Raw genomic sequence first — 26,348 nt, 5'->3', positions numbered from 1 at the left:
TTTGGGTTCAATCAATCACCCTCCTGAATAAACAGCTTCCCTTTAGGAAATGAATATCACAGTTACATTTTGGGGGTTTTAAACAAAATCCACAAATTTTAAATTTTATTCTACTGCCAGGAGATTCCAAATATAGTCATGCTGACTTCCAATGTTCTCACTCCTTCAAGCAGCCTCTCCAGTGCCGCCAATACTATCAACGGATGGCTGTTAGTAAGGGGAACTGCTGAGAGCCAAGACAGCGATTCTCCCTGCACAGACAGAAGTGCTGGAACGGCACTGGCGGGGGACACCCTGTCCCACCTGAGAATGTTCTTACAAGAAGTGCAAATGGCTGGCTCTTCATCATATCCTAATGTTTATTTATTCATTTTACATTTATACTTTGATATTTGTGTAGCTGTTAAATAGTTTAGTAATCTGAGTCTTGATGAGTATCAGCTGGGCCTGTCAAATTTACTTTGCATAAAAATTAGCATAAAATAAAACACCTAGTGAAGCAATTCGTGACGGAGATAATTTTCTTTCTTTGCTAAGTTTTTCCCAAGTGGAAGTATTAGTTGTGACAGTGTACAGGCTTCAGTGCTTTCTGAGGAAATTCTTATACATTCTCTGAATGAGTACACGAGGTTATAAAAGAAATAAATGCGATCTCCACTATTTCAAACGTCACTGAAAATCAAGTGTTTGGAATTTAGGATCAGAAGACAACCTTCAAAAGGTAATCTGACTCAAAACTACAGATAGAACTTTATGCGTTTGAAATGAAAATAGTATGAAAGCAATAAAATTAAACTGAAAACAGGAACAGTAAAGAGTTTTGAAATTTAAACCTCTGAGGCCATGTGGTGGTCCACCTTCCCCAAACCCTCTTCTCTTCAGCACAGAAGAGACAGTGATTCACTGTGGTCCTGGCCTGTTCACAAGACCACTCTGGCTCAGAGACCCCCTGTCAGGATAACTAGAATAAAGCAGAAACTTCCGTCTTCTATTTGTCGGACTGTGAATTCCTTAGAAACGTAATCAATCCCAGAACCTAAAAAGTGCTGAGTAAATGGGAAGACAAGGTGTCTTGAGGGATTTAAAAATATATATTATGCAGTCCCTTCCTTCAAGAAGCTTTTAAATGACTTATGGGGAGATAAGAAGAGCATAAAAACAGCTCTAGTGTCAGGCGTCACAATGGTTCACTTGGAGGGTGAGCTTCTAACCCTCCCTGATGTATTCATTTGTTAAATAAACAATGTTTACAGAACCAGCCACTATGCCTCAGGTGCACTGTTAGGCGAGGGACACAAGAAGAACTGAGAGGCACACAGTCTGTGCCCTCAAGTTGCTCTCGGAGCTACTGTCCGGTGATCCTGTCAAGACGTGGGAACATCAGGGATCCTCTAGCTTCCCTTGGCACAGTTTCAACATCGACCAAATGAACGTGAGTTTACTTAATCTTCATTAATTTAACCAGATGTAAAGGATGAATATATGTGAAATGCCTTGAAAATTACAACTGCTCTATGGTCACACAATATTAATCCCCTATGAATTAATCCCCTATGAATAGTACCAGAGTTTAAATGTCATGCATTCTCCATTTTTTACGTATTTTGCCATCTGAGCACCAAGCAAACAGTAGGTGCTGAATATTTGATAGCACAGAATCATTTGAGAACACGTGCACGCAGTATGAGAGCTGACCATTTCAAAGGCAAATATGATCTCGTAATTTAAATAATCACCCCTTTATTCATTTGTTAAAAATCTGAATTTTCACATACAATCTTTCTCTAAGCAGAACATCTATGTCTTTACATGATCTTCTGTCCCCATAATGTAGATCATTTCCATACGAGGCTGGTTTATCGGGGTTTAAAAAAATAAATAAAATATTGCATACTTCTACTGTACACAGTATGGTGCAAATTATTTATTCCAGCATAGTTTCCTTGCTTCTTTTTCTTTTTCTAAACGGACATAAAATGAAATAAATTGGATAGGCTTTTCTCATTTTCAGCAAAATATTTTCCAAGACCCTCTAGCTATCATACTTTCTGTTCCTGGGTCCACGTATGGAAATGGAAACACTTCCTAAGAATCCTCCTCACAAAACTTTTCTTCCTCAAGACATTTCCAGTGAAGGAATAATCACGAGAAGGGGTGAGAGAAAAGAAGGGAGACGCTTCAGAGCACCACTCCTTGAATCCGTAACCACACACATGAAATCAAGATACTTACCTGGCTTTCTCTATCTCAAAGAAGACTGGGCAACGCTCTCTGCGCCCCACTCACACAGGCTGCGTGCTAAATCTTGCCTTTAATCCGCCTGCGGGGGCCATGCTACAGAATCTCACTGACCATAAAGTGGAGGCAATGAGATACATTCCTGGGATAAACTGCCTGGAAGAGGAGGTAAAACGGGTCCTACCAGACCGCAGCGGTAGAATTAAAGATCCTTTTAAGGCCCTTCCACTGCAAACTGCTTGCACCCGCGTCTCCTGCCGACGTATTCTGCGTCGTGGTTACTCCTACGCCTGCCCCCCCACTAGACGGTGAGCCGCAAGTGGACAGCTCATTCACGTCCTCGGTCGCATCAGCGTCTCTAGCCCGGCACAGGGTCACTGTCAAAATCCTCTCCTTATAACGACAGGTTTTCTCCCAGCACAACTGAGTATGGTTTCAGTTGCACGTGGCTATTCTTAACAATCATTGAACTCTTGAGTATGTGTATGAAGCATTTTAAAGTATTATGTGGTTAACTAATATAGAAAACAGATTCGGGAGATATGGAATGACATTCACATATTTACAAAAATGTACAAGTTAACTATCATTGTAACACTAAACAGCATGCAATTCTTTTCATTGTCTAAGACCTATGCTCAATTTCGTACCTCACAGACATCATATATTTTTTTCACTTTCTATTTTACGTTGGAGTGTAGTTGATTAACAACGTTGGCATCACATAGTTTTGCATCCTATTATTATTCATCATGATACAGCACGCTGAAATTTCCATCTCGCCTTAAGCACAACTCAGTCACACGTTTGAAAGTTTCAAACATCTCAAACTCTTTTGAAATGTGAGGTTTATAATAGATGAAATACGCCATGTCAAGCTTTGTTCTTACTATTAACGCCAAGATCCTTTTGAAAAGCATATGCCTCTCTCCTTTTTATTATAAAAATTATGTAAGAAAATTATAGAAACGTTCATATGTAGAGTGAGGAAAATCAGCTCCAAACAGCATACCATTAGCATAGTTCTAACAGCATAAAATATTTTAATAATGGTCATTTTTGAACTTGAAAAGTAGCATTTTTATTACACTAAAAAAATTTCCAGAAAAATAGTATATACTTCGATTTTTTTTATATAAAAGTTCTCTACATAGTTAAAATCATATATAAATTTTAATTTCCACTATAAAAGCAATATTCATAGGAATGAGAAGTCATAATTGGCCAAATATAAATTCATTTAAATCCAAAATTAAAATTATACTACAATAACCAAATCCAATATATTAACATAGATTCATTTCTGGGGGAAATTTATTTGACTTCACATTCCTTTTGAGTCCACCTTTCTTTTCTCCATAAATATAACCACATCTTAAATTTACGAATCTAAATATAATAATATAAATCTATTTCTGAAATATGTAAAGAATATTTTTATAATTAATAATAATCATTAAATAAAATCAAGTCTGAAACTGACTTCTGCATTTTTCAATGTGGTCATAATCTAAATAGATTTTCAATTCTTTGCCAAGCTTTTTTTTTTAGTTGAAGATCATCCTTTTTATTTGTTTTCCCTCATTCTAACTTAAAGTTATCTTTTAAACAGAATAAAATTTTTACAGAATTAGGTACTAGTATTTCACTTTCTGGTGTGTATTAAATACCCCTTTGTCACTGTAAAATGGAGAATAATCCACACTCAATCTCAACGAGGTCTTACCTTCCGGTTTGTTGTTTTTCCTCTTCAGCCATTTTTCTACAGTCTCCGCACTTACACTTTCAGATACAAATTCATCTAATACCTGGGGGTGAAGAGAAAGATATGCCTTCACTTTTTCATCTGTCAAACCTGTAAAAGAATCGAAAAGAATAAAATTAACCAATATGACACCTTCATTTACATCAGATACAGAAAAATGACATTTATGCAGATTGATTTAAGATATAAATATGTTTTAAAAGACGTATATACATGTAATGCACTATTATTCACGCAAAGGGAGGAATGAAGCTCTGTTACAACGCGGAGGAACCTTAGGAACAATATGATACCTAAAATAAGCTAGACACAAATGCTCTATGACTGCGCTTATGTGAAGATCTAGAACAGGTAAATTCACAGGGACAAAGTAGACTAGCCGCGTCCAGGCGCTGAGGGAGAGGAGAATGAGGAATTACTTGCTGAATGGGTACAGAGTTTCTGTTTTGGATAAAGGCAATGTTTTGGAAGTAGGCTGGGGTGACGGTTGCACACATTGTAAGTATAATTATTGCTACTGGATTATATACTTGATATGGTTAAAATGGAAAATTGTATGTTATTTATATTTTACCACTATGAAAAAGTAGGGAAAAAAAAGTAAAGTTAGAACTTTACCAATTTTGAACTATAGATATTACATCATGTTATACAGCTGTTTTCCAACAGTAAATTTCAGTGTTATATTTGAACCAATGCTGTATCCCAGTGTTGGGAGATTAAGCCTTACAAAGTACACCTACTACTTTGTAAGTAGTTATAATAGGTTTAATACTTAAGGTAAGTGAAATTCTAGCAACAGTATCAAACAGGAGAATAAAGCACTGGTACATTTTAGGTTCTTAAAAACATGTTTAATGACTAAGTTCATATCTTTTATTGTTTACAACACAAATTCTCCTTTTTCTCAGGGCTGCTAAATCCAATGATTAATGTTCACTTCAAAATAATCTCGACATGTTTTCAATATACATGTAGTCAGTTTCACTGAAACTGATATTCAATATATGTAGTCAGCTGCACTGAAATAATTTTCACAGTCTAATAGTAACTGTTCAATATACACAGAATTTTGAAACAAAGAACTTTTATATATCTTCACTTAAAAAACATAAAATTACGTGTTTTCAAATGGAAGCTTCATGTAGGTATGCCATTTCACTAAACAACTTGAAATCACAAATAGGCTATCAATAATTATTACTCAGAGATTGTAATTATTTGTACTACTGTGTACTCTGTGAATTATTCAACAAATTACCATCCTTAGGGATGCTTAGGTGAAAAAGACAATGGAAATCTGTACTTTTAGATGCAGAAAAGAAAAAAAGCAAGCATATCTTTATAACTTCAGGGAATAGGCTGCATGTTTCCAGCACCGGACAAGGCACAGAAGTTACACATATTAATTAATTCTGCTGGGGACTAAAGTCACAACTGTTTGTTTCTACAACAGAATGGTATTATTGAGAAGGTAAATTATTTATTTCAATGAATTCAGTATTTAAACAATCAATTTAAACTATATAGATACACAGATCTCTCATATATATATATGCTATATATAATCATGTAGTTGTAATAGATTAAAAAAAAAAAAAGATCCAGTCCATGTTCACCCTGCAAAAGAGCCTCAATGATATAAAAATCAACTTGAGAAATTCTACAAGGTGCTAAAGATAAGAGACTCATTAAGTAAGAAACAGCTCTCTTGACAAAGCAAGTTACGGTCCCCAGATACAAAAGGCACAGCATATGGAAGTAAGCTGACAGCTGATCTGACCTCAAGAAGACAAAGTAACTTTCATACTCAGATCATGTCTGTCATAGTGGTACATATTCAACATTTGATTCCTTCTTAAAACTTCCTTCTATCACTTTTGTGATGCAGTATGGTTCTCATCCAAACTTTCTATGTGCTCTTTAACTTCTGCTTTCCCTACAATAATCTATGATGATGACAGCAAAATCTGAACCAGGAATCTTATTATATATTTGATCTCTAGTTTGGAAATTCTTCCATTACCTCAAGCTCCATCTTGACTCAAAACTCCATGAGTCATCTCCTTCCCACTTATTCCCAAAGTGATTTTAGCTCTCAACTTTCTTCTTTCTGTTACTATTACTCTCCGTTTTTTCCAGAAACCCAGGCTGAAAATATAGTCATAATTGACTCCCTGCCATCTCATTTCATTTTAGTGCATATTATACAAGTCCTATTTGCCAAATTACATACCAGATAAAGGAGCTATATCTAAAATATACAAAGAATGCTTAGAACTCAACAAGAAAAAAACTCAATTAAAAATGAGTCAGATATGGGAATATGTGTATAAATACAGATGACTGAACTTGGTGTACCTCAATAAATAAATAATTAATTTAAAAAAAAAGAAAAAAGAAAAAAGAAAAAAAAATGAGTCAGAGTTGAAAGGACACTTTGCCAAAGAAGATATAAATACGACAAATAAGAATATGAAAAGATGATCATTTGCCAATAGTGAGATAAACAAAAATGAGATTCCACTACATACCTAATAGAATGGTTAAAATCTAAAAATCTATCAATTTTAGCAAGGAGGAGGAGCCACAAAAATTCTCATCCAGTGCTGGTAAAAATGCAAAATGGCAGTCACTTTGGAAGAACGCAGTCTCTTATAAAGCTAAATGAGTCTCACCATATGATCCAGCAGTCACACTACCAGGTATCTACCCAACTGACCTGAAGATCATGTCCACACAAAAACCTGCATGTGAATGTTTATAGCAGCTTTGCTATAATCATCCAAAACCGGTAATACTTAAGATGTGCTGCAAAAGGGGCTACTGGGGGGTTGAGGGAAAGGCGGAAGGGATGAATTGGGAGATGAGGATTGACACATACACACGACTATATATAAAATAGATAATTAATAAGGACTGCTGTACAGCTCAGGGACCCCCACTCAATACTCTGTAATGACCTATATAGGAAAAGAATCTTAAAGAGTGGATATATGTATATGTGTAACTGATTCACTTTGCTTTACAGCAGAAACTAACACAACACTGTAAATCGACTGTACTCCAATAAAATCTTTTAATAAGTAAATTTTTAAAAAATAAAAGTTAAAGAAAGGCAAGTTGGATACAAGAGTTGTGGCATATCCATACAGTTAAATATTTAGCAATGAGGAGAAATGAGCCCGCAAGCCATGAAAAGACATGGATCAGTCTTAAATGCATGTTACTAAGTACAAAAAGCTAGTCTGAAAAGGCTGCATGTCGTATAATTCTAATTATGCAACATTCTGGAAAAGGCAAAATTATAGAAAGATAGTAAAAAAGATCAGTGGTGGCCAGGTGTTACAGGTGATGGGAGGAAGACTGAATGAGTGAAGCACACAGCATCTTTCAGGCTGATGAAACTATTCTCTATGATACTACAATGGTGAGTATATGACACCACACATTTGTCAAAATCCATAGAACTTCACAGCAGAAAAAAATAAACTTTAATGTATATAAATTTTAAAAAATCATTTAGAAGGTCAGGCTATATTAAGATGGAAGGCAGAACATGACAAAAGCATCTAAATATATTACAAATGTATGAAACAGCCTCACGGACGGGAGCGGAGGGTAAGGTACTGATCTACACAACTTTGGAAATGAGCGGAATCTGTAAGACTAAAAGCACATAAGCTGCACATAAGTACTGTCTTCTAGTTGATAAAGTTATCCCATGGGGTACAGTTCAATAATTCTGACACTGCTATTCATGTATACTGAAACTGAACAATTAACTAAGTGGATGATGGGAATGAGACTTCTCAACGCAGAGAGAGACATTACAGATGAAGTATCAATAGTATTGGATTATAACCCAGAGAATAAAATAAATATCCATGCCATAACCTGAATGTTTGTGCCCCTCCCCCCAAATTCATATGTTAAAATTCTAATCCCAAAAGTGATGAGATAAGTAAGTGGAGCCTCCGGGAGGTGCTTAAAGCATGAGGGTGGAACCTTCATGAATGGTATTAGGGCCTTATAAAAGAGGGTCCGAAGGGATCCCTGGTCCCTTTTCACCGTGTGAGCACACAAAAACTCTGTGATTCAGAAGAGCATCCTAACTCAACCAAGCTGCAACACAGCCTTGGACTTCACAGTCTCCAGACCTGTGAAAAACAGATTTCTGTTATTTATAAACCACCCAGTGTGTGGCATTTTGTTATAGCAGCCTGATTGGACTAAGACAATCCACGAGTTCATACTGATATAAATAAATGACTAAATAAATAAATGAACAGAGACGAGTAGACAAATCTCCTGTACAGAAGAATTCCAAATAATTTATGCAGATACTCTGCCCTCAAGAAGGCAGAGCATAACTGCCTAATCCCCACTCCTTGACACTTACTTTGTATAAATTACTCAAAACTAATTTTTTAAAGATCAATTGAGTCATAAATGAGTTATGATATCTAAGTAAACTTCTAAAGAAATTAATCAAATCCTGGATTTAAGTATGAGAAGAGAATGAGATGGAGAATAGACCATTTTGGTCGTAAACTCCATTTAGAACTCCAGATGTTATTACATAGCTTTATATCTCAAATGTCTCAAAAGACCCAATTATAATTTTTCTCCCCAAGTTATCATTCACATTTCATGAAAATAACTACCTCCTTCAACATGAGAATGGCAGGGGGAGTCATTATGTCTTGGTGATTAACAGTGACAAAAAGCAAAAGTTAGTTTCCTCCTTTCACCTATTCACATGGACCTGAGCCTGGACAAAGCACCTGAACTCTATCAGCCTGGCTTCTTATCTGTATGGGGATGGGATTTGAATAGGAATGAGAATAGTAACATCTGTCTCACAGTGTCATCATAATTCAGTGGGCTAATCCACGTACAACATTCTTGCTGGGTACATATAATAATATCGATAGTACCAAAAAGCTACTTTTCTTCTGTATGAAAGCCAATTCTTGGATTGTCCAGAGAATCAAATCACTGTTTGTAACTTTTCATTTCTTTAACATTAAAACTCCAAATTTTCTAAAATTTCCATTTTTATTTTAGCATTTAATGTATGCTCCACTTTCTTAGCCAACAAAAGCAATCTATCTCACTTTTTCTAACATTTTATCCATTTTTACTTCCTATTAACATGCAGTTTTGCAAAGGACCTTTGGGTGAACACAGGACCAATCCAGAAGGAGACACTGAAATAACAATTATAAACATGCTTGGAAAATGCGTGGCTAAAACGAAGTCATTTTTCTTTTGTTTTTGTCTGACTTTGGTTTAATGTTTCCATAGCTTCTCATGGCCTATATGTACATTGTATTCATGTCAGTAAAAGACTTGGTTAGTGTTTCTCTGAGAACAAACCCAACGAGAGCAACAGGATCAGACCAGAGATGTCATCAGCACACACAAGCAACCAATGATTCAAACTTTGCCACCAGTAACCCACACAGTGAACCACACAGGTAGGTACTGACGTCGATTCCAAGGGAGCATGAACATTTGAACCAATATACTTAAAACTACTTCATTTCCACTAAGAAACTATATTCTCTCATCTATGCAATATTCTCCTTGCATTCAAACAGATTATAAGATGCTATTATCACATATAAAGAGAAATTAATAATCATTTTTAAAACCATCACATATCTGTGTTTGAGCTTCTAATACTCAGTATTTCTTTAAATGGTATTTTTTAAAAGTTGCTTTACAATATTGTTAGTTTCTCCTGTGTAACGACGTGAATCAGCTGTATGTATACATATATCCCCTCCCTCTTGGGAGTCCCTCCCACCCCACCGGATTCCACCCGTCTAGGTCACCACAGAGCACGGAGCTGAGCTCCCTGCACTACGCAGCAGGTTCCCACCAGCTCTCTGTTTTACACATAGCAGCGTGCATATGTCAATCCCAATCTTCCAGTTCATCCCACCCCAGCCATGCCCTGCAAATAGGTTCATCTGTCACATTTTTCTAGATATTTTTTGACCAGGTTGTTTGCATAAACCTGGACCCAGGTAGGTCTACATGCTGCAGTTACAGTTGTTCTGTATTTTCATAGGTTTCGTTTATCCCATAGGTTCCCCCTCCATCACTTTTGTTTTCCCCATATATTTATGACTGAAGAAAATAGAACTTTTTTGTTCTATGGTTTTCCTACAGTTTGGATTCTTCTGACTTTATCCCTGCTGTGTTGTTTAGCATGTTCATCTTCCTCTGCATTTCCTGAAAACTGAAATTAGAGCTGGAGACCTGAACAGGTGGAGGAGGTTCAGTGTGGAGGTGAGCAGCCAGGTCTTCTAAGCACCTTTGTATTCTTCTGTCAAAAGGTTCACACCATCTGGCTGTCTCTCTTTGTGATGTTAGCAGCATTGATGATCTATGAGCTATTGGTTCATTATGCCTTAAGGATGGTGGTTTCCTAATTCTATAAAACCTTTTTCATGTACTAGCTGAAATAATACAAAGACAAAGTTCACCTCATCTACTGTTTGGTTAGTTCATTGAGGTGAGACAGGATAAATGCTTAATTTGTTCCCCTTTATTTACCAGTTTTCACAATGAGTTGGTTTGGTAGCATTCTCCTGTAGGTGAGAAACTAAAAAATATTATCACTATGAACCCATAGATTTGAACAAATCTCATCTGTTTCTGCCATTGTAATTATTTTCCTTGCTGGTACTCAAACTGTCCCATCTTTTGTCCAGTGGCAAGAGCCTCTTCAAGCTGGTTCCCAAGTCACTGTGACAAGAATCTAGTAGTTCTTGACGGCCTCCTTACAACCTGCGAGGCCAGGATGCTTCAGGTTCAGCTTGTATGTTTTCTGTCCCAGATCTGGATGCAGACAGTTTCCCTTAGGATCTCTGGTCCCTTTTAGTGTCAGTGGTATTTCAATCCCAGGAATGATGGAGTGGATTACATAGCTACTCACCTGTTTTATCATACAATACACATGCAACAGTATGAGTACTGTGAACAGATAAGGTGGGTTTCTTTTTCCTTTAGTATATATCTCACTAGAAATGTACAAATCACTCTATTTTAAAGTCATTTGGAATATTCTCTCTGATTATATAACCAACTGGATACACATTTAGGTTCACTTCGGATATATCTTTAAATGTGTCTTTATGACAAATTATTATTCTAAAAATGGGTATCTACATGCTGAAGAATTTTTTATTTCTGAAATCTTACCATCTTAATATTCACAAAAAATTAGAACATCACTTTCAAATCAGAGGCTAAAGAACTATTGTTTTTCTCAGAGGGATACTTTTAAATTAATTATAAGCACTAAAGGATCTATTGTTAGAAATAGGAAAAAGTACAATTTTTCAAGTATTAATTCTGTTTTGCTTAATTTGTGAAGAAAAATCCCAATACATGTCTATTCTTTTTTTAAAAAAAGCAGTCAAAAACATACGGCAGGAGCCCAGCAGCCTCCCACCACCCACCCCTGTTCCTGAGCTGTGCTTCCCGAGCCCCATTCCACAGTGCCCTTATGTTACCCTAAGTCAGGTCTTCTCGGTCTTAAAAGAGTTCTCTCCTCTCAAATTAAAGGTCTTATCATCAAGTCTTTTCCTGCTCCATTATCTCACTGTAGCTAATCTCAGCTAGATTAGAAGAAACAGTATATTTTAAAATTCTAAAGTATACATTACTAATACTCTCTGATTTATCACAATAATTGTCTTAATTTTATAATTTCCCTATTTTTACTCCAGGTGTGAAGAATAAGTAAACAATTTTCAGCTTCTTAAAGTCTTATTAATTCAACCGTAAGATAGCATTTGATTAAAAATAAACAACAAAAACAAAAAACCAAAAAACCTCTTATGCTATTAAATATTGCACTATAATAGCTCAACTGTCAAAGAACCCGAACTGTGACAGGGTTGAAATGCATGTCACGTGAGGAGTCAGTGAATGACTACAAATGTTTAGCTGGGAGAACACAAGATTCTTGGTGGACATTATTACTGCTTAACCTGAATGCTGTTAAGTAAAAAATGTTAAGAAATGTGGATTGGTTTGTTTTTTTCTGCTTTTTTTTCCCCAAGCATGAACACAGGGGACAAAACTAGAATTAACATTGTAGGAAACCAAATTGTACTTCAACGTCAGGCAGACATTTTTAGGAAATGAAAGCTTCTATAGCTGGATCTGGAGGTTCAGGAGAGGGAAATCCACATCACAGTCTGGATGTCATCACATTCTCAAACTATCCAGGAGAGAGGTGTATATAACTATTTATTTTAAAAATAATTTTCATTAGCTTCAAAAGACAGTTCCAAAATATATGTCTTAAAGAGTAAATTTTCTAAATGTATGGTAATCATTTTAGTTCCCTAATAACAAAATCAGACAAGTTAAAACAAAACAAGATATCGTACGCAATACCAAGCAGTGGTGGACTGTCATGGTGCTCAAATGGCAATGCTTTGCGAAGTTGTCTGTGTGTGTGCATGAGTGTGTGTGTGTGTATGCGTGTGTGCGCGTGCATGTGTGTGTGGGGGGGGGGGTGGTTGCAGGTGACCATGTTCCTGGGTTGCATATGTATACTTCCATGCATGACCGTTTTTATTTATCCAAAATCAAATGAAGGTTAGCAGAATAAGCTTAAAATCAGCTAAGCTGGCCATCAGAATCCCCAACATTCAACTTTATAATCCTTCTCCCTACTGAGTATTTCTCTCTCTTGCACCTCTACTCCAACCATGTAACCTCCTGCCTTGACAAAAGGATGAATCAGCTAAGAGCACTTGTCCATCACTGCTGGCTTCACCCGATGCTCTCTCTGCAGATGACTCTATGCTGCAAAGGCGACCTGTTAGTTCACTGAAGACCCAGAGCATCATGCATTTGGCACAGAGTAAATGCTCAGTAAATACTGGTTGAATAAATGAATCCCAGTCCTCAAAGTACAAAAAAGGAAAATGAGCACAGAGAAGTAATTGAATTAGTTTTCTCTTCACCACAAAAGCAATAATGACGGTTGGAACAAAGCTACAAGCCCAACAGCTCACCTCTTAAAGCCAACTGCCTCTTGTTTTTGACACTTTCCCCATCTGAGCTTATTAGACTTTAATAGGATTGCTACTGATGGGCACTATCTCCCGACCTGGAATCATATTACACATTTTACTTCAAATTATAAAGAGAGAAATCTGACTGCTAAACCTCAGACTTTGATAAGAAGGCAGGAAGAAATCTTTGGAGCAGAAACTACCTGGAAGCACAGGATAGTCCTGAAAAAAAGTCTAATTTGAGAACCCACTTTCCCCCATGTTTCCTTCATTTCCTCGAACGTGCCAAGCCCTTCCCGACCTGTGGTCTCTGCTAATATCTGCCCTGACTCTTCCCCACTCTTCACCTGGCCAACTGAGACATTTCGCCAGTTTAAAAGCAACTTTCTTAGAGATGACTTCCCTGACCGCACACTCGACTCGCTGCCCTGTTTCATGACTCTCTCATACTCCAAGTCACTTGTCCCAAGTTGAAGTCTCGTATTTATTTACTGTTTCTTATTAAAGTGCAGCCCCTCTGGGGAGACGATAAGCTCCATGAGGGCAACAGCTGATCTGTCTCATTCTCCACTGTCCACGGAGCACAGTCCCTGGCTCTGTGCAGAAGAGACTTGACACAGCAGGTCTGAGACTGTTCTGAGAGGCTGCTTGCAGGCTGGCACCTGGGAGCCTGGCCCTGAGAGTGTTTCCAGTGACTGCTGGGCCTACACTGCATGTGCAAGCTGTGTGATTCATGCCAACACCTGCTTTCTTTCTGGGAGTCCGCCGTTTCGGGCAGTACAGGCGGAGGGTGGCCATGTGATGAGCCCTCAACAGGAACTCTGGGTACTGAGTCTTAATGAGTCTCCCTAGTAGACAGCACTTGATACGAGCTGTCACGGTCATCGCTGGAGGAATTAAGCGAGTCCTGTGCGTCTCCCCGGGGGTCACCCTGTGCACTGTTCCCCTTTGCTGATTTTGCACCGCATCCTCCTTTGCTGTAAGAAACTTTAACCATAAGCATGACTATGTGTCCTGGAGTCCTCCTAGCAAATCACCGAACTTAGAAGTAGTCTTGGGAATCCCTGACACAGGGACCATCATCAGTAAGCGACTTAATCTATGAGTCATCATTTGTCCTATGTGATTTCACAAATGTGCAGATGTGCTGCTGCAAACAGTGCCCCGCCCTGCAAGATCAGAGATGCACCCAGGTCAGAAAGCAAGTGTCCAGGCAAGGGACCACCTCTCGGTAGCCCATAGCTCCCACTCAAGTTCCCAAACCTCCCTGAGACCAGATGAGACTTCTTCCTTTCTTTTACACTACTTTTATGTTTCTTTTTCTTTCCAGTTTAAATGTCTATATTAAGTTTTCTGAAAAACAAGAATTTCTTTACTCTTTGAATATGCTCTTCTAATTCTTACCCCCTTCAATCCACCTATAATGTAGCTCTAATTCTGGAAACAGATCCCTGTGTATACTATAATATGAACCCCTTTATGTCAAAGTTCTACCTCACAATGTGCTGGTGTACATGAGTTTATAAACACAAGGAATTACAGAGCAGTTCTTTCTTGCCATTTATCAAATAAAGGAAGGGATTAATGGGCTCTAAAGTTAATTTCCTCTTTGGCTTCTTTATTTAAAAAGGCAAAATCCTTTATATGCAATGAATAGAGGTTATCATGTAAGAAATGTAAATGGTTTTCAGTAACATAAAAATAGCTCCAAAGTTATAACAAAAATGAATAGATGAGATGCTTTTTTGGATTTCTGTCAAACCTCATGGCCATTGATACCATCCTTTTTAACCAAGGAGGAAAAACAAGGAGTAAAGTAAAAACAAATGCCATGTCATTTTTCACAGAAATAAAAGAAAATCCTAAAATTCATGGGACCCACTTCCAATGAGCCAAAGCAATCCTGAGAAAGAACAACAAAGCTGGAGCCACCACAGTCTCTGATTTCAAACTTTATTACAAAGTTATACTACTCAGAACAGTACGGCGCTGACATAAAAACACATACACAGACCAATGGGACAGAACTGAGAGCCCAGATATAAACCTTCAAATATACCATCCACTAATATTTGACAAGGGAGTCTAGAAGACTCAGTGGGGAAAAGATAGTCTCTTTGATAAACAAGGTTGGGAAAACTAGAAGACCACATGCAGAAGTATGAAAGTGGACCCCTGCCTTAACACCACTCACAAAAATTAATTCAAAATGGATTAAAGACTTAACCTGAAACAATAAAACTTCTAGAAGAACACATAGGGAAAAGCTTCTTGACATCGATGTTGGCAAAGTCGTTCTGGATATGACACCAAAAGCACAAGCAACAAAAGCAAAAATAAAAGAGCGGACTACAGCCAACTAAAAAGCTCTGGGGCTTCCCTGGTGGCGCAGTGGTTAAGAACCTGCCTCCCAATACAGGCAACATGGGTTCGAGCCCTGGTCTGGGAAGATCCCACATGCCGTGGAGCAACTAAGCCCGTGTGCCACAACTACTCAGTGGGCACTCTAGAGCTCTCGAGCCACAACTACTGAGCCCACACCCTGCAAATACTGAAGCCCAAGCACCTACAGCCTGTGCTCTGCAACAAGAGAAGCCACTGCAATGAGAAGCCTGTGCACCTCAATGAAGAGTAGCCCTCGCTCACTACAACTACAGAAGACCTACTCACAGCAATGAAGACCCAGTGCAGCCAAAAAATAATAAATAATTAATTAATTTTTTTTAAAAAAAGCTTTTGAGCAGCAGAAACAATCAGCAAACAAAAAGACAACCCATAGAATTGGAGAAAATATTTGCAAATTATCTGATAAATGGTTAATATCCAAAATATATAAGAAATGCATGCAACTCAATAGCAAAAAAAAAATCCAATTAAAACATGAGCAAAGGACTTAAATAGTCATTTTTCCAAAGAAGACACACAAATGGTCAATAGATGAGTACATAAAAAGGTACTAAACATCACTAATCATCAGGAAAATGAAAATCAAAACTACAGTGAAGTATTACATCACACTTGTTAGTATGACTATCATCAAAATGACAAGAGACTAAAAAGTGTTAACAAAAAGGGAACACTTGTACACTGTTGATGGGAATGTAAATTGGTGCAGCCACTATGGAAAACAGTGTGAAGGTTCCTCAAAAAATTAAAAATAGAACTAACATATGATCTAGGAGTCCTAATTCTGGGTATATATCTGAAGGAAATAAAACCACCGTCTTGAAGAGATATAGCTGTACCACCATCTTCTTTGCAGCACTATGCATAATAGCCAAGTCATGGAAACAGCCTTAAGTGTCCATCAACAGATGAATGGATAAAGAAGATGTGACACACACACACACACACACACACACACACACAGAGGAATATTACTCAGCCTTAAAAAGAAAAGAGATCCTGCCTTTTGTGACAGCATAGTTGGATCTTGAAGGCATTATGCTAAGTTAAATAAGTAAGACAGAGAAAGACAAATACTGTATGATTTCATTTGTATGGAATCTGAAAAAGCCAAAGTCACAGAGAGAGTATTGGTGGTTGCCTGGAGCTCGGGGGTGGGGGATATGGGAGATGGTGGTCAACAGGCACAGACTTCTGACTATAAGATGAATTAGTGAATAAATTCTGGGGATCTAACAGACAGTGTTGTGACTGTAATTAACAATACTGTATTATATACTTAACAGTTGTTGAGAGTAGATATTAAAAGTTATCACCACACACACACAGAAAAAGGTAATTATGTGAGGGGATGGAGGTGTTTACTAACCCTATTGTGGTAATCATGTCTCAGTATATACATACCTGAAGTCATCATGCTGTATACCTTACAGATACATGGAAGTCAATAATACCTCAATAAAGCTAAAAAAAAGTTTTAAATACCTCGTAATCACCATTCTTGCTATCTATGTATCTATATAACCTAAATAATTTCTTCCCACCCAAGTACATTCTTACCGAAAGAAGATTTGTCTATGACCTAAAAAGGAGCCATTTAATGAACCTTAATTGAATACACTGCTAGGATTTTGACCTACATAATCAATTAGTTATTCCAAGTGAATTAACAGCCTGAAGGGTGCCTTGGCTACTAAGAAGACATTGTTTCCATCATTTGTAATTTGCATTTATCAGAAAGCAAATCCCACACTGTGGTATTTCTAAACCAAAATGAAATCACATGTTTTCCCTTGGCTGAGGGTATCGGTGAAAGTTTCTTTAACTGAGAAAGCCAAATAAAAACTTAAGCTGCTCAAAGTGATAAGATATAGATGAAAACAATGATTTTGGAGTAGCACCACAAGAGAAATTTTAATGACACCAACATTTACCCTTCTCATGACTCAGAAAATGACACCACCAAAGTGAAGCCTACAGCGGAGGCAGACACTCAGGCACAGGCCTTGCAGTGCAAAGGACTCAAGACTCTCACCCCTTTACCTCGAGTCCACCTGTAAACATAAAGTTACCTGGTGGGAGAGAGCATACCTTGGTACTTCGGGTTCTGAGTCACCAGATGTATGCTCAAGTACAGGCTCAGGTTCCTTTCACTTATACTCCTGAGCCTTGTTGTCCTCACAAACAAAAGATGGGGCCAATAACAGTACCTACTCCACAAGGATGTAATACACACAAAGATCCGCACACCTAATAAGCGATTAATGAATAACTACCCACCTTCATCAAAATAGTAGGCACCTTTATATCAAGAATTAGATTTAAGATTTTTATAGATATCTAATTATGCTACTGTTTAAATGTCATTTGACTTCACAAAAACGTTATGTACCTGTATTTAAAGACCATTTCTTCCAGATGTGTTTCAGAATAGTAACACGGTTTACATATACCCATGAGTGCTGAAACTGAGAACTAGCAAATGCATAAATTGTCTAGCTAACCATCGTATTAACCAGAATGTATATTTGAACACTAAACTCAAAGGAACCAAGGCAGGCCTAATTCAAGAGCTTCCAAGCAAGACCACACAGGGAAGGCTGCCAAAGATACTGAGGAGAACCAGAGGAATGTGGAGGCCAAGGACAAGTATACCAGCACAGCTCACAGTGCTCAGAAGGTGATGGCAGCTGAAGCACGTCTGTATGTGAACTCAAGAGCTGTCTTGGAAGAAGTGGTCAGTGAATCAGAAGGTAGGTAAAAACAGGGAAGCAGCCCAGAGGTAAAGACAGAAGCAACCCACGAGAGCTGAATGCTTCGCTTTGAAGACACCTGGGGTGAGCAAAGCTCCCTTCTTTGGTTGGTGGAGACACAGTTCAAACGGCTCAAGAGTTGGGGAAGCTGATTTGGATTAAATGCACAAGGACTGAGTGGTCACTGACTTTGGAAAGCAGCCGGTAGAAACAATATGTCATTAACATGATTCACATGGCAGCGTTAACCAGATGACTAAGATCAAATTCTGTCACCTGAAAGGGAAAGTGGTTTCTCAAACGTTGGGCAATAGCCACTAAACGCGGAGAAACCTAAAGCTAAATGCATACATCCCGCACCTCGCCCACACCACAGACAACAGCTCTATGGACAAACACTGCAGCTCCCAAAGGGCAAGTACAACCTACACATTTAAAGCCACAGTAACAGGGACTTCCCTGGTGGTCCAGTGGGTAAGAACCCATCTCAGGGAGCATGGGTTCAATCCCTGGGCAGGGAACTAAGATTCTACATGTCTCGCAGCACAGCCAAATAAAATAAAATAAAATAAAATAAAGCAACAATAACAAGAAAAATTAAAATCTACTACTATAAACTGAGGAAAAAAACAAATGATAAATACTCCCACAGAAATAAACCTTATAGTAGTATATAATGTTTTAAGAAAACTTTGAAATATTCGGAAAGGAAAGAATACAGGCTTCATGTGATGCAATTTAATCTGGTGAATAGTGGAGAAAAGAGAAACACAAAAAAGAGACTGATGTAAAAATATACAGGCAGACTTGTAATTAATAACCTCCATGTTCACTGTTTTAAAACTGGGATTTAGATAAGACTAGCAGATTAACAACTGCAATTTCTTACAGCCATTTAATACCCTGGTGAAATATTTTTAAGTATTCACATCAGCACTCTCATTTATCTAAGTTTAAAAGAATTATACTCTAAAAGTGAAAGTATACAAAATCCCATACGTTAGGGACTTCTATAAACCATTCCTTTTTACTTGTCAAAGGCAATTTTTAAAAATCATATATTCATATACAAATTTGAAAAAAAAAATTCAAGAATATAAAAATTTTCTCAAAATGACTTAAAGACACTTCTCCTTTCTTTGCTAGGAAACTTATCTTCTTAAAAAAATTTTTATTACAACTTGATCCAGAAATGGTATTTTTCTAGACATCCTCTATAAAAGTAAATTTATGTGCCTCTATTCAATGTAATTCATTTAAAAATATTATTAAAGTCTTATGTGTCAGGCATTATATTGTGTTTTAGGCTGAATCAGGGACCTCAAAAAGGAGCAGGAAGATGAATAGTCAGACAGATAACCATGTTGCAGGGCTGATAAGATACATTAACTGAACACAGAGTTTGACTGACATGTTTACTTCTAAACATTGAGATTCATTCATTCACTCAATAAGGGTTTACTGAGTGCCTATTATGAGCCGGGCATATCTGTGTGGTTGATGTACAATAAACAAACAATATCCTTAACCTTATAAAGTTTTAGACTTCTCTTTAATGCTGGGTGAGGCCAGCCAACAGGAACTAGTGACAAATTAAAAAAGACAATGAAGTGGTAGGACACGTCAAAGGAGACTCCACCGTCTAGCTTAGGTAACTGACAGTCACGTGAGATACAGGAGTTCGTGAAAGATTCATGGGAAATGGTTTTGGTTTGAGACCTACTGAATTGCAGCTGCCTATCAGATTCCCCACTTGGTGATCTCCAGCAAGCAGTAGGAAACATAAACCTGCAGCTCAGACGAAGGAGGTCGAAGCTAAGAGGTGTACACTTGGAAGTCATTCGTATTGATAACAGATGTACAAATGAACTAGATTTCCCAGGAATACTGCATCGCATCCTATATAGTAAAAGAAAATGCTCATTTCCATCCCTATACTATTTTTTAAATCATGGAAGGAAAATGCATTATACACTGTCTCATTAGAAAGACTGTTATTCTAGAAAAATGTAAAACATGTAAGTATATGTTTTTGTCAATTGGATTGCGTAGCAAATACTTTGATCAATCCCTCTTTCTTCAAATCAAGATGCAAAACCACAGATATACTCACTTATAGAAAACCCTTTTGTGACAGGCACAATTCTAAGATGCGCCCAAGATATTTTCCTCTGGTGTACACACCCTGCATAATGTGCAGGACTGAATATGATGGATTTTACTCTCATGACTAGGTTATGTTACATTGCAGACTGGCCTTAAGATAGGAAGATTATCCAGTTGGGTCTGACCCAATCACACAAACCCTTGAAGAACAAATAATTTTTTCTGCTGGTAGCAGAAGAGGACATTCAAGATTGAAACACAAGAAAGATTCGAAGCTCCACTGCTGGCTTGAAGATGGAGAGCCATGTGTCAAGGAACACAGACAAACTCTGGGGGCCGAGCAAGGCAACAGAGGGCCTCAGTTCCACGACAACAAGGAACTAACTTCTGCCAATGACGAGGTTGAGTTCTGGAAGCTGAACTTTCCTCAGAGCCTCCAGATGAAAACTCAGTAAGGTGAACACCTTAATTTTAGCCTTGTGATCCCCTGAGCAAAAAATAAATTAAAACAAAGTCACACAACACCAGACTATTGGTCCACAGAACTGTGAGCTAATAAATGGGCACTGTTTTAAATCACTAAATTTGTGGCAATTTGTTATGCAAAAATAGTAAATACTCCTTTCAAAGTTGGGTTATTTTTAACATTAATCAACTTAAAAGTAAAAAAGGAATATAAAACAGTTCCCAAACTATGTGACCTGTAACCAGTTTAACAAAAAGTGTAACTGCCAACTGTAGTTAACGTCATAAAATTTTTTGTTTAACGGAAGCACAAACTCAGAAAAGTAAATCTCTGCTTTCCCAAGCTCACATTAACACCAAAAGACACTAAAAGTTCTGAGGAACACGGGCATGATGCTGAGGGAACCCACCAGCAGGTAGTGGAACGTTCCTGAGAGATCAGAGTTTGTGAGAATAGCATTCATTTAACGAGCTATTGTAACACTCCCAGCAGACCGTAACAAGCATCCAACCCAGGATTCCCTGAAAAGCCCATGCAGAAGACCCTATTAAGTATTCAGTTACATGACAGCACAACTAGGAAAACACATTCCAAAACTAATACCATAAAGAAAATGTATTAGTCAGCTTAGGCTGTCTAATACAAAATATCACAGACTGGGCAGCTTAAATAACAGGAATTTTGCTCACAGTTCTGGAGAATAGGAAGCCCAAGGTCAATGTTCCATCAGGGTTTGGTTTCTGGAGAGGCCCCTCTCTTGGCCGTCCTCACGTGTTGGGGAGAAAACACTAGTTCTCTGATATCTCCTCTTATAGGGACACTAATCCCATGGGATTAGGGGCTCATGCTTATAACCTCATTTAACCTTAATTATGTCCTTACTCTAAATACAGTCACATTAAAGATTAGGGCTTCAACATATGAATTTTAGGGAAATATAATTCAGTCCACAGCAGCAGAGATTCCCAATCCAAGTATCTTAAATTACTTCAGTTGGTTGTATGATATTATTCAAAACAGGATTTTAAATTTTCTTGAATTTTAAAATAACAATGAATGCAAAAAGTGGGCAGATATCATAAATTTAAGTTTGAAAGGGGGTAAAATACCTAATTAAGTGTGGATACATGGTTAAAAGGTGTTAATATCAAAGGTCCAATTAGCAGACACAGCAGGTACATAAACAACAGCCCAAAGGAGGATAAGCCTATGAAAGGTTAGACAGTCAGCAATATTACTGAGAATAAATTTTTTAAAAAAGCATATGGTTATACTAGTGAATTATCTAAAATATCTAAGAAGAAAATAATACCAATCCCACACAAAGTCAAGAGGGAAGATTTCCCAACTCATGTTTTCATGCATTTTACCCTGATACCAAACATAAATATGCCTCATGAATGTAGAGCAAAAATCCTTAATCAAATATTAGCAAATTAAATCCAACAACATATATAAAGGAATATGCACCACAATCAAATGGGGCTTATCCTGGGAATGTAAGGTTTGTATAACATTCAAAATTAAATTAACATAATGTAGCAAGTTCATAAAGTACAAAAAAGCATACAATCACCTAAATCGATACAGGTAAAGTTACATGACAAAATCCGATATCCAGTCACGATACAGAAACAGAAGGAGACTTCCTCAACCAGATAAAAGGCATCTACAAAAAACCTATAGCAAAAACCACAGTTCATGGTGGAAAACTGAATGCTTTCCTAAGACAAGGAACAAGGCAAAGATGTCTGCTCTCACCACTTCCATGCAACATTGTACTGAAGGTTCTGTCAGTATAATAATGCAAGAAGAAAATGTAAAAACACAAAAAAACAGTAAAAGCATACAGACTAGAAAAGAAGAAGTAAAGCTGTCTTTATTCACAAACAACACACATAACCTTGTAGGCAGAAAATTCTAAAGAATCTATAAGAAACTACTAGAACAAATAAGCATACTTAGCAGGGTCACAGGATACAAATAAACAGACAAAAATCAATTATTTTTCTAACTGCTAGTAAGCAATAATCGAAAAATAAACTAAAACAATAGCATCAAAAAGAATAAAATATGCAGAAACAACTTTAACAAAATAAAGATCCATATATTGAAAACTAGAAACACAGCAAATACAAATTAAAGAACACTTAAAGGCAGAGATATACTGTATACATAGATAAGAAGACTCAGTATCATTAAGGTATTTATTCTCTCCAAACTGATCTATATAGCTTTTTATAAGAAATTGCTAAGCTGATCCAAATATTTATATGGATTCAGAAGACCTAGAATAACCAGAAGAATCTTGAAAATGAAAAAAAGAAAGAGAAGACTTATATACCTGAGTTTGACACTGACTATAAAGTTACAGTAGTATATCTTAGAAACAAATTAATAATACTCATATTACGACATTCTACCTAAAATTGTTTAATCCGCACATTTCCAAAATTAGACTTATTCAAAACCTTCTCCTAACGGTTTCCATCCTCTCTGCAAATGAAAGCTCCATTCTCTTACTTGCTCAGGCCAAAATCTCTCTCATCAGCCTTAACCCCCCTCTCTGCCACTAAGTCCAGTGGGCTCTAAATCTAGAAGCCAACCACTCAGTACCTTTACTCCAGCTGTGCAGCTTCCAGCCACAACCTCACTCACCTACACATTTCAGTAGTTTCCTAAATCCCAAATAGTTTCCCTGCAATTACCCTTGCCTTCCTTCTTCATGTTCTAAACACAGCAGCCGAGCAATGCTGTGAAAACAGTGATGTCAGTCAGGTCACGTCACTTGGCTCAAATGGCTTCCCCATCTTCAAAGTAACAGCCCCTCCCCCAAGTGGCCCCCTTGACCCGTCACTTCTCTGTTTTCCCTCTTGTGGCATCTGCATGTCGGTGTCCCTGCCTGGGACGTTCTTCACCCAGTTTCCCCAAGGACCACTCCCTCACCTCCTTCGGGTTCTAACCCACTCAAGTTGCCATTTTCTCAGTGAGGGCTGCCTGGCATAAACTGCCAATTCTGCCCTTCACAACAAACACATAAGAAGGCTCTTCTCTACTTTATTTTTTCCTTTGGTATATACAGTCAATAGACCAGGTCTCTTCACTACTTTATTTCTACCCTACAATAGTACCTGGCATATAATAAATACCCAACAAATTATGTGTTGAAAGAATGAATATGTGTGTCTTTTGACAACTCCTAATTAAAAAAAAATCAGTAAGCTGATTTGTATATAAATAAGTATATAGTTCAAAAGACTTGGTTAAAATCACAGAAGACTCTGGAATGTGGACAGAAGAGCATGAAAGAAAACATCTGAAAAAGGAAATGATGACAAAAGCATACCATTTATTGCTGTAAAAGAGTAGCACTGTGCTTTTTTCAGGCATAACAAATTAATGTGTTTCAGGTGTTTTAGAAGTAAATCTCTGAGAAGTATTATGACCGGTACCTTTAACTATAAATTGCAATAACTGCAACTGCTGCAGATTGTCAAATTTCGTTTAACTTATGTATTTTGTTCATAAGAAAACTACATATTTGTGCATAATCTAAAGAACTATGGAGTCAGAGAATTTTAGCATTATTTTTTAATAGTTACCAAATTATAACCATTATTTACCAAATTCTGTCGGAGAGATAAAAGATTCTTTAAGTCAGTGAACTTTTATTTGAGAAATAAATTTGACCTCCGAACAGCGAATATTTCTGGGGAAAAAAATGAAATCTAAAAAAGGTGACAAGTTGCTCTTTGACAAATTAGAGAAATGCATTTGGAGGAAAGAAATACTAAAAATACACCTTATACTACTGCACAATATAGTCTTTGCGGATAGCTCTTAAAATAGGGGATAGAGAAAAGATTCATATCCTTCATAGAGGGAGAAATCATGAGCAATCTTTCTTTCAGGAAGTTAAAAAAAAAAAACAATTCCATAAGAAATAAAAGTTCTCAGTTTTTGTCTTCCAGAAGGATGATTTTTTAAAAATCTAAGAGGCATCATACAACAAAAGAGTTCACCCAAGACTACAATTTTGAACAGATTATTTCTTTATCCTATGTCTCCAAATCTTGGCTTTGCTGCTCAACAAGGCTTTATCCAAATAAGAACATTCTGAGCCCATCTACAAACATGTATGACACCATGTCCCTCTGTTCTGTAGGATGCTGACATAAGTATTTCAATATCTTCCTTGTTTTCAAGAACAGAGCAAGCAACCCATGAGTTCTAACACTATGTTTCCAAACTCAGTAGAAAGTCAAAATAAAAATCGGTAGGTCCATTTAGGGCAATTAAGGTCAAATGCCTCTGACTTGCAATGTTGAAAGAGCTTTTAATACCTATGAATAGTAAGGCCTTAATTCCCCTAAAACATTATGTTGACCACTGATAAATGAAAATAGGCCAATAATCACCAACATGCACTCATAAAAAATTAATCATATTAACTTCAATTCTATATTTAAGCACAGAAAATCCCCCCTCCCACATACAAAGTTTTATGAAGTATTAAAATTATTTTTCATGAATCATATATGAAGTCATCTGTTACTCTTTAGTGCCACTGTGTATTGTTTCAACACTCCATTAGAAATTTAAATGATTTAAATATTATAATGCAATCTCATAATATCAATAAAAAGATTTCCAAAATTAAAATCTATTTCCTAATGTAATTGCACTAAAAAACACAATAAAACAATAGTGACATGATCTCCCTCTTTGGACTGTCAAAAAAAAGCAACTGTGCTCTCTCAAAGCTGTTCCTCGGCAACGGAAATGACTAAGTCTGCATGGCAATCATTATTTTACTAAACGCACGACAGCTGTTTATGATTTTAATAATCGAAACAATTATAACATTTAAAATATTTCAAAAGATAGAAACCAAATGTACATTTACATTCAAATGTAGCGTACAGTATCACAAAGAAACAGAATACAGTCAGTGATTACATTTCTATCCATGAAGAAAAGGAATGAATTTGATCTTCTTAAATCTATGAAAGGTCTTAATTCTCCAACCATTTTACATTAAAGCACTGACACTGATATTAGCTCTTCTTCAACACAGCTTTCAGATAAATATTTTTCAAACTACAATTTAAGACAAAAGATGGAAAAAATCTAGAGACTATCAAAGAAAATTCCTAACGATTAAAAACGACAGCTAACATTTCTCCAAGACGTGTGAAGAGCTGCTGGTTTCTAAACTGAGCTTCAAGATCACCTGATTGTGCACATTTGGCCCCTGCCACAATCTGACTCTGAGCTTCCTCGATATGCTGTTACCTGCTGCCCTGCGTGGCCTACGTGTGCAACTAGTGTCAGCGACCTGAGTCACCTGAGGACAGGAGTTTGTCACAGTCACATCTTTGGATTCCCCCATGCCTGGCCTGGCCCATAGTAAAGTTTAAATCAATGGTTCTCCAGTCCCCAGGAGGACATTTAACAATGTGCCTGGAGACATTTTGTCACAGTTCGGGGGGAAGGGGAGTTGTACTGGCATCTATTGGGTAGTGGCCAGCCAGGGATGCTGTTAAACATCCTACAATGCACAG

The 26,348-nt window shown here is 37.2% G+C and overlaps 1 protein-coding gene across 2 annotated transcripts in view; it reads right to left on the bottom strand.

Moving 5' to 3' along the window:
* The window catches only part of PDE10A (phosphodiesterase 10A), a 294,827-nt gene that overhangs the window by 170,482 nt on the left and 97,997 nt on the right, over positions 1-26,348 (bottom strand). For both annotated transcript variants that reach the window (XM_057740083.1, XM_057740084.1), the window contains exon 2: positions 3,965-4,093. In XM_057740083.1, coding sequence (XP_057596066.1) covers positions 3,965-4,093 — 129 coding nt within the window. The remainder of the gene's footprint in view (positions 1-3,964; positions 4,094-26,348) is intronic.

This window comes from Hippopotamus amphibius, chromosome 6, assembly GCF_030028045.1.
Source record: "Hippopotamus amphibius kiboko isolate mHipAmp2 chromosome 6, mHipAmp2.hap2, whole genome shotgun sequence".
Taxonomy (NCBI): domain Eukaryota; kingdom Metazoa; phylum Chordata; class Mammalia; order Artiodactyla; family Hippopotamidae; genus Hippopotamus; species Hippopotamus amphibius.
Note: the sequence above shows the minus strand (reverse complement) of the source record. Positions and strands in the feature narration are given on the sequence as shown.